This window comes from Spea bombifrons, chromosome 8 (genome assembly GCF_027358695.1).
Source record: "Spea bombifrons isolate aSpeBom1 chromosome 8, aSpeBom1.2.pri, whole genome shotgun sequence".
Classification (NCBI taxonomy): Eukaryota; Metazoa; Chordata; class Amphibia; order Anura; family Pelobatidae; genus Spea; species Spea bombifrons.
The window spans coordinates 8006051-8016525 of NC_071094.1; the positions used below are offsets into that span (position 1 = coordinate 8006051).

Sequence of the window (10475 nt, forward strand, 5' to 3'; positions counted from 1 at the left end):
ATCGCAGAGCCGCGGGGTCCTGTAAAGCCTCTAATGATTGTTTTCTACATGGTGATGGATCAGGGTTAGTGAGATGCTCTACAGAATCCAGGAGAAAGGAAATTAAGAACCAGCCTAACCCTCCTCAACTGTATACGGTATTATCTGTTAACCCCTTAATGACAAAGCCCGTACATGTACAGGCTCCAAATGCATTGTTTTCAATGGGTTTTGGGACCGCCCATTGTCCTTAAGGGGTTAATGGGACATCCTCCGTTATTCTCAGGTTTCTCAGGTTTGGTGGTCCAAAAGCTGGCTGAGAATCATGGGTGTTGTGGTTCAAAAACAGCTGGACAGCAACCTGTTGGCAATCCCTGCATTATGCAGCATGGAGCGGATTATACAGAGTGTTACCCGAAGATGTTGCTTTGCATGGGTTTTTGGTTCCTACTCTGTCTTTAATGTTCTTCAGCATACAGAGTGCAGTCACCCAGGATCAGCACAGTTTGTGTCCCTGAGGAACATGGAAACCTGCATGACGGGCCCGCAGAGATGAGGGCATCTTCTTGGACCTCAGCTGACAGGGGGTGGGGGGCTCTGCATATCCCGTGATGTGGATTTTCGGAGATTCTCCCTGACTCGGAGGAACTCGTGGACTCCAGACGCATCCTTTCTGGATGACTCCTGCTCCCTCTGCAAGCAGAATAGCGTCACAAGTGAAATCAAATGCAATCTAAAGTGACTTCTATAACTAATGGCGACTGACACAAAAACAATTGGAACTTAGTTTTATTTTCCATGAAAGTCCTTGTGTTTAGCTATGGATGAGATAAAATAAATTAATTATGAGTTAGTATTTACTGTTTATTAGAGTGGAACCCCCAGTAGTCCCCTTCACACTTCAAGATGATCCTCAAGATGATATAGCAGGAAGGAAAAGTTATAAATAGTGTATGAATTAAATTGGAGCTATTATATGTATTTTACTGTTTTGTGATTGCAGAGGTCGTCTATTGCCAAAAATGGATCCTTAAAACAAATTTGTTGGAGAACCTGGGTATTAGGCCATATAATGAACTGTGTTCAACTAGAGGTGCGTTTCAAGTTATTCCTGCATCCCTTCGCGATTGCTTTGGTTATGCTTCGGGAGTATTTTTCAGATCTGATCACATTTATGAAATGAAACAATAAGGCGTCAGTAAGTTTGTGACGTGTAGTGTCTCCCACTACTGGCTAACGGGTGCATATTAATGTAACAGAATGGATCATGTGCAATGTAATGTGTCCCGGTGACGTGTGCTTGGCATGTGATAAGGGTTACCTCTTCTCTCCGCTGCTGCCACTTCTGCAGTTCCTGCTCCAGGGGAGAAGACGGCAGCTTTGGGTCCTGCCCTTCTTTCCCCTGACACCTTCTCTTCTCCAAAACTCTCAACAGCTCCGGTTTACTATGAAGAGCAAGTCCTCTGCGAGACAAAAAGGAGATTGGGAGATGATTGGAAAAATGAGGCAGGCGAGGGGGGGTGCTGTCAATTACAGGGGAAATTCAGTCCAGAATTCAGGCCTGATCTACATCTACACTGATGGTGGCAACCAAATAGTTCTAATGTGAGAACATATGAAAAACATGACTTGTTAGGAGGTGAAGATATATTAAAGCTGGAATTTGGTATAATGTGAGAACATCACCTAAAGAAATCTCAGATCTCATTAAATGAGACTAGGATATATGAGGCAGCTCCAAACACGCGCACGCATACTTCTTGTAGGTGAGGAGAAGTTCTTTGTGGAGTTCTTGGTGCGTTCGAGAAGACTTTATGGGGTTGTCGGATTTGCACGGAGACGCTGTTTTGGGAAATGTGGAATTTTGGACGGTGTCACACTTTACCTCCTCCCCTGCAGCTGCGGCTGTGTAAGAAAGCAAGAGTCAGCCATACACCAAGAACCAAACCTTCTCTTCAAACAACGCAGACATGTAGAATGCACATACATGATATATGTATATGATTTGGGTTTTAAAGCATATGAGGATACGCGCATACTCTCCCCATCAGGGACACCATTCCAAACCCCCAACTTTTCAGCTTCTCAGATAAGGACACGTGTATTGGGTAATGCAACGGGTGGTGGAGACCCTTTTGTTTTGAACGTGCCATAAGTGGGGAAAGTTACGTATGGCCGCTCATCCTTATTACTCGCGGCACTAAGCTTCAGAGGGGTTGTCTCAAGTTGAACATGTGGGGTCTGCAATAGAGATCTGTGTTCCATTGACTTTACAGTTCCCTGGGCCAATAATGGGAGATCAGAGGGTCTCCCCAGCTCGTCAATGATTCCCACTGCCCACAAAAGCGAGACAGGGCTTGAAAGTTGGGACTGTACTGCAAAAATCATGACAATTGGGAGGTATGCCATTCCTACCCTTTTGGATTACATCTCCAGCTTGCTGTTTCTCTTTGGAACACGTGCGCATGCACAAGTACATAATACTGTTAGTTCTAATGTTTTATGGACCTAATAACAATAACATTTAACTCACAGGATATGATCAAACCTTCCATTTTAAAATGAAATAGTTACATTCAGAAGGGCAAAATAAAACAAAATAAATACCTTTCTTTAAAGCAGGCAGCATGGCTCCAATTCCAAAAGGCAACCTCAGAGAGGAGAAGACCTGACATTTTGCCCACATCCAAAGCTCCTGTGACATTCTGCATCATAAAGGAATAACGAGGGATATAGGTGTCCCAGAATCATAATTCCTACTAGTACTGCTAAATGTCCAAACCCTTCCCAGAAATAGTTCCAAGTAAATACTTTTTTTTAAAAAACTTTTTTTTTGTTGGAAATACTTAATTTTAATGAGATACAAAAACAGCAAATATCCCCCCATGTATTTGCAAGGGAGGCACCATGAAAATTAAATGGTGACATGCATCATATGCGTTAACCCCTTAGCGACCAATGATGTACCTGGCACGTCACTGGTAAAAATGATGGCGGTGTCACCACTGTTGCTTACTGCTCCATGACCAGAGCAGTCAGTCTACAGCAGATCCCCATGCGATTATACAGCGTTATATATATTTATATATATATATATATATATATATATATATATACGGTAAGTGAAACAGAGAATAATAGTTGTATGTAGATTAATAATAATGCCAGGAGGGTATTCATTAGGTATTGTGTCACTTTCAGACATACTTCAGTAATTTGGTAAGATATCATTTTTGTTATTATTTAATTAAAAAAAAAAAACATTATAAATCTGATGTTTTTATACCTAAAAATAAAAATCCCCTCTTAATCCTTTTCATTTTGCTGAATAGATTTACATTATGAGATTTCATTCTCTGCCAGCAGATTCTGCAGCATTATTAGAGAGATAGCAGTAACATTAAAATAGAAAACATGCAAAATTAACAATAACAAGAATACGTTAAGGCGTACTGGTACCGGTGGGGAAGACGGATCTGCTCTTGTGAGCTTACAATCTATTAGGACGGTGACTCGTGAGGATTACAGAAAAAGCGTACTATTACTTAACACTTTTCCAAGGGTTTTCCTAAAATCCCAGAGGGTTTGTGGACCTCAAAGGTTGCAAAATGAACACATTTGAAACGGACGTTTTACCTGCATTGAGGAGGAACTGGGGGCTTCAGTCTCCACTGCTGGTCTCTGCGTGGAATACACAAGGAGAAATTGAATTAATAGAAAAGTTGCTACCTGATTGAAAAAGACAGTAACATAAGGCGCTAATAAGATGAGATCTGGTTTCAAACCTTTAAGAGCAATCTGTCGGAGGGAAAGCTACACAGAATCTATGGGGATTAAAACTAAGCTCCGTTCCAAATCTGTCTGCTTGGAGGAAACCTTATTCCTTCGCTTAATAATGGATTCCGTGACCCTGATCTCTGGTTTCATGGCTTTTCGCTGGCCATTGATAAACACCGTTAGAGGAGCAAGCGAATAACGCTCTCTCTGCCGAAACATTGCCCACGGTCCACCTGATCCAGGTTTAAAGGGACCCTGAGGGCAAGCAGAGAATAGGACCCTTGCTAATAAAATCAGGGGAACTTGAATACAGTGGAATACATGCCATCTTTAAGTAATTTGCCTTCACGGGGCTGCCTCATCCACATTATATGGGCAATGTTGTCATATTACATCATGCCCCACTGATGTCAGATTCCCTCCATAATGTTAGTTCACATACATTAATTTCACGTGTTCAATAACATCTTACAAGCCATTTAGGCTACAGGATACACCGTTTGCAGGTGGGGGGGGCATGATTTTATGTTACGCAACTGTATAGTTACTGGTTTAAAGCTTTCTAAATAAATATTGCCCAATTTTGCCAATGCCACCTGAAGCCTGGTATACCATATCAAAACAAAATAACATACAGGCCGTTCAATTACAGTAAAGAGAAATAGTTAATGTTCATGAGAGGTAATTATGTATATGTAAACATTTTCAGATCCTGACGGTGCAGTAAGGGGTATTTGAAACACTATAGCTGGTTTTTACTTTAGCTTGCTGGGGGATGACATTTGGCTTTGGACATAGTCGTAAGAGCACTTCCTGGGGACAGGAGGAAGTAGAATTCTACAGAAAATCACTAGAAGAACTTTAACGTATCTATGGTTCTGAACTATGCTAACACACAAACGTATTTAGGAATATCTTCAAATGTTATTTTACATAAGAATAACTTGTATTTTATCTATTACTTCTTTCTAAGGCACTGCGTTGCTATGAACATGCTCCCTCTAACACATTTGGTAGTCACGAAACATAGATCTGTTGACAGCTAAAACAAGCTAAAATATCAAGTTCTGTGGTCTTACATGGTCTGCATGAGGCTGCTCTGCTCTTCTGGGGTCTTTGACATCACTCCGCAGACCGAGACCCTCCGACAGGACACGGTGTCAGGAAGCCGCTGAGGTCCTTTGGTAGAAATTCTATGCTGGCTCCGGTTTCTTGCTTGTTTCCATTGCGTGTTAATTATTCAGCATGTCTGATTGTCTGTAATAAACACACGCTGGTCACCGGTATGTATGGAAAGGCTTAATGTCACTGTGAAAGTACGATTCTTAAAAATGGATAATTATACATAAATGAAGGAACATAATACTTAGCATCATACATTTTTATTTTTATTATTATTATTATTATTGTGACATGAACGCTGGTCGTTAAAGGGATACTCCAACCATCGTATCTGCTTTTAATGAGCATAATAGCTGTATGATGCTCCTTTTGCATATGCATGGAGTATTCTCCAAAATCCTCTTTTTTTGCCAGTTTCCCTACCCCTCCATCTATTTTCTGCTAGCGCAGGCTTGGCAAACACTGTGCCAATGCACGGAAAGCACCCCTACTCATTTCAATTGAAGAGTTGCCAAACAGTGGCAAAAATCATCAGAGTGATGCAGAGGGGGCAGCAGCAGGGATGCAGCTTCTATCTCTTATGAGTTTATTTTTTGTTTCTTTAAGTACTTTAATATGCATTCTTTTTTAATGGCATTCCTTTAAACGCGATTCTCCATCTGTAATTCCATGGTCTGGGGGGAAATGCCACTCAGAAGCAATAGGCAACAAAGTATTAACGACAGCATTATTACTGCACCTTCAGATTTTCCAATTAATTCTGCATAATACTCAGTGGGTTGTAGAATAACACATTCATTTTTCCCAATTAGAATGGCAAAAAAACGGACAGAATTGCTCATTTACATTGTCTTTGGTGTGAAGTTCCTGGTTGTTTTAAAGAAAATATTCCAATCAGGGCATGGTTGTCCATCCGTGGCCTACAACCTAAATGGTAAGCTCATCTGAGCAGGACCCTACTTACTTTTACTTTCTGTGAGGCACAAATTGTTATATCCTTTTTACCCGTGTACGACACTGTGGAATATGTTGGTGCTATATAAATCAATAAATAATAATAAGAAGAAGAAGATGTAGCCTAAAACAGCTGGGGTTCTACATCTGCGCATCCATAAACTGCTGAATCATTGGAATGGAATGATCTATTGGGTGTCCATCAGGAGGCATCATAAAACGTATCATGACAGCCCTTACAGATTACATTTTATAAGAAGGCAATTGTTACAAAATTCTGGATTCTTTATCCAAAAGAAGTAAATCCTTCCAATTCAGATGAATATTTGCATTTGTGTAACAGATATACAGGGGCATTATGTTCGGTAAGCATTGTCCTCTGTGAAGCCTGTGTGGAGTGAAGACGGAGACACACGCTTACACCACGCCATTTTTTTTAGTAGTGTGTATTTGTAGTTCATAGACCTGAACACAGGGTGGCAGCAAAACATTGTGGGGTTTTTTTCTTCTAAATTGTCCCTTTTTTCTCTGTACTGATTATAATATATTCCAGAACAGCCGTGGAATTAAGAATCGATGCGAGGGCCGCATGGCTGTGAATAGAATGGTCAATACATGTAGCTGGTTATAGTTTTAGGGTAATAGGCATTACAGTATAGCTTACTAAGTCGGCTTCAATACAAGAGGTTTGGGGGCCAGTAGGATAGTTTGAATAGAGAGCAGTTATGTAGTCTGGGTTTGTCAGCTTAGAATAGCAAATTAATAGCAAGTTAATTAATAACAATAACATTATTGTTTTTTATATTAAATTGTTATATAATTCAGAAAAGAATAACACGTGGAGACATATATTTGGGCGCTCAATATTATTTCTCTCCATGCCCCCCCCAACATTTTAATTTTCTAAAATTCAGTAAACTTTTCATGGCTGTTGACCCCCATGCTAGACTACCGTTAGTTGGTTTCATGCTGTTGAGCATTAATAACCTTCAGGGGGCGCTAGTGTGCAAGAAGTCGAATTTCTGTTTTTAATTAACCCTGAAGCAGGGGCGTAAGACAAGCCCCCAAAGTCTCTGCTGTCTAAGGGGCGCTCCTAAGGGTTTTTGTTGCAAAAATAGGCCTGTAACAACCACCCTGTAAGATTTTTTTACCGGCCATAGATAAGACCTTTTTTAACGCACAACTGGCTTGTATTTTGAGCAAAATTGTGTGTTTTTTTTCCATAATATAAGTGAGAGCTAAAAAAAACAGGCAAAAACAAGATATAATTACATGGAGAGGGGCCTCTCAACATGACCTCCAAGAAGGGTATTTTGGGTAAAGTTACTGCCCTAAAGGATCTGCAAAGACCTAAAGGCTAATGCAATCTGCTGCAGACTATAACAAAATATAAATATATGTATGATTTTCCATGGGGATCCTTTACCAGGCATATTATATTACTTATATATAATCTCATTATGCCCTATGGCCAAATGCAGTTGTTAATAGGAATCGGCTCATGGTCGTTATTTTAGGCTAAATATTATTATTATTATTATTATTATTATTAACCCATCGTGTTCTGGATGGGATTAGTTAAAGCTAGTACTAACAGGCGGTGTTCCCATTCTGGTTTTAGCAGGTCAGAGTTAGGAGCGGAGGAGATGTTCAGCACCATATGTTCATGAAATAAACACTCAGATTTCGCTTTGCGGTCACCAAGCCGGAATGTATATGGAGTATTTGGAAAGCCTATATCCTACATATACGTGACTGCATACCTCCAACAGCCCGCTAGTAACTTTTCATGCATTCTTTATTTCGCTGTTAGCCTTAATATTTTGCCTTTTTTTTTTTTTTTAAGAACGGTAGAGTACAAAATATATTAATTATTCCAAAAACAAATTATCCTTTAAGTATCAAACAGGCAGAGTTTTGGTTAAAGGGGTGTTTTTTGGGGTGGTTAGGGCGTGGCTGTGCGGCGACTTTTCGTGGTAATGAGTAACGGGTTTAAAAGAATAATTTACAAACACATATACTGCTGTTTCTATACTCATTATTGTGGCAGGTAGTGAAGGAAGGGCAAGAAGGAACATGAAGTGGTGGTCCAGCAGGGCTATTGAAAAATACAGGACGGCCTCCCTGGACACCCTCTTTTTCACAAGACAGCAGGGGATTAACAGCTTACCTCGGAGGTCTTTTCGGAGGTATTTTCTTTGTTTTGTTTGTCAGTTTTGGTGTTTGGCGGCTGTTGTGCGGTTCCTGTTAAGGAATTTTGGGGACAGATTGTGAATAAGTGGTGTATTGTTTTCCCAGGGGGTAGAGTCCCTTAGAGAACGTAATTGTATATATGCTGGTCCGCCTGATAGTGTAGGGTTACAGCAGGCGGGGGTAATGTTGGCATGTGTCACAGTGGCCTGTTGCCATAATTTGGAATATGAGTATATATATATATATAAGTTGATTGTTGATCCAGTAGCATACCTAAAGGAGGGGCGGTCTGCACACTGCATGAGAAAACTCTTTCCCCGCGCAGGGGAAGCAGGAATCTGGGCCCGGAAAGAGTTTTGTCACACAGTGCGCAGGCACCACAGCAGTGATCTGCAGGCTGGCGTTAGGCGGCCATCAGGCTGTATAGACGATCCCAGTGATGATCGTCCAGCCCCCAGACCAGTGAAATCTACAAGAGAGGTAAGGGGGTGCGGGAAATTGAATGAATGAAAGAAGTGAGTGTTTAGGGGCAGAAATAGGACAGGTAGGCTGTTTAGGGGGCAGAGGAGGCATAGGCAGGTTGCCTCAGGGGCAAAGGAGGCATAGCAGCCTGGTTGTGCCACCTCTGCCCTTGAAGCAGCCTGGTTGGGGCACCTCTGCCCCAAAAACAGCCTGCCAGTGCCACCTCTCCCCCTCTAAACATCCCGTCTGTCCCATTTCTGTCCCCCCTGAAGCAGCCTGGCTTACCATATAGCGATAGGTGTTATGCTGCACTACCATCAATGTCTGGCTCAGTATATAGCAATGGCAGTTATGCTGTACTATGTCTGTTCAGTAAATATTTTTTATTTAAACTTTATTAAGTTAATTCATTTTTTCAGATTTCAATTTTTTTCCAGTTGACATACAGTTTACAAATTTGTGAAATAAACAAATTGCCAACATTCATTTTTTTGGTGAGTGGGATGCCAAATACTCTAGATACGCCCCTGTGTTGATCTGATAAGGTTGTCCCATGATGTAATCAAGCGCTGTCGCTATACACATTCCAACTGAAATATAGTTTTCTGTGTTTTTCTTTCATGCGAGGAAGCGTACACGGTCATGTAGTACCTTGTGACATTCTGAGCTCCTAGAAAAAGCATCAGGGGAGGAAAAAGGGACATTAGTAAAAGGGGTGAATGGAAGACTGCTTTTAATACGTGAATGGGACATGAAGAATACAGTGATGCCGTTTCAGGCTCTGTAACACACCAGCAGTATTCCAGGAGTTTATTAATGATGCTTTGGGAGATATAACCCTTTAATTTGTATATTTAGGTGACACTACGTGCTTTAACACCTCTTCGACGGTTCCTAGAATTAGCTAATTATTACAGGAAATGTATCCAAAAATAAACTTTTTGTTTGTTTGTTTTTTAAATTGTGGCCTAATTCACCAGCATGACCACGAAACGGGTTGACTGCAAACACCGGACAGAAGAAGCTATTCATTGAATACAGACTATTTTACATTTAAAAAAAAAGCATCAGCTGTAGGAATCCCATCACGTGGCGAGGTAATGAAGGAAGTCCTGAGAAGTGAAAATGTCTGCTCCTGTGTGGGCTCGTACCTGGATCTTCATCTTAATCTGTATAAATCATCACATTGATGTTGGAAAACAACAAAAAGGGGCCTAGAATCTGACAGCAGATAAGACCCATTCGGCCCGTCTAGTTGCCAATTTTTCCTGTCCTAAACCTTAAATCAGTCCTTGGTCTTCGGATCAGGACTGTTACTCAGTTACCCTTCTTTTTGTTTCTCGTAAGGTTAAACGGCATTGACACACTTAAGGAGTATTCTGTTCCTACAAGCAAAGATGTACGATTCATTAGCCGCCTCTCTTCTCTGCTTACGTGGTTACATTCTAGGATTTTATGTTCACTGCGAAAACAAGAACGAGCCCATCTCTGGGCTGCGGTGTTCCATGGGGCAGACTTATTTCTCCAAGGAAGCCTTGGCATTCCGCCCATCGTTCACGTATTGATTCCGCCAACAGCCCAATCGGACGCTTGAAGCATGTATCCAAGTTACAGGAATCAACTCGGTTACAAGATAAATGCTGCAGATTGCTTACTGGCACCTACCGCCTATGGGTTAAAAGGTACTGGTCCTCCCCGACGAATAATACTGGTCACAAAACACCCCGTTCCGTGTGACCGTTTATGTGCGTCAATAATAATATTATTATTACGCAGCTTGTAATACTTTCAGTTCATGGCCACGTCTCTGTACATCACATAAAATCCCCTGTTTATTGAAGATTTACTCAGAGCTTTTTGTTTTTGTAACAGTGACAATAATAAAAAAAAAAAATAAGCATTTTATACAAGCTACAAATTGCATCCATGTTATACAGACAGGGTATCACAAATGTATCAGTTCATTCCTCCCATTGTAACCATTGCCA

General features: G+C 41.0%; 1 protein-coding gene across 1 annotated transcript; it reads right to left on the bottom strand.

Moving 5' to 3' along the window:
- Positions 1-408: 408 nt before the first annotated feature.
- Positions 409-2682, bottom strand: LOC128502659 (actin-associated protein FAM107A-like). The gene is made up of 4 exons (XM_053472535.1): positions 2587-2682; positions 1737-1884; positions 1301-1442; positions 409-672 (listed from the first exon to the last, which is right to left on the bottom strand). The coding sequence occupies exons 1-4, from the start codon at positions 2663-2665 to the stop codon at positions 553-555; spliced, it is 489 nt and encodes a 162-aa protein (XP_053328510.1). The 5' UTR covers positions 2666-2682; the 3' UTR covers positions 409-552.
- Positions 2683-10475: the final 7793 nt, after the last annotated feature.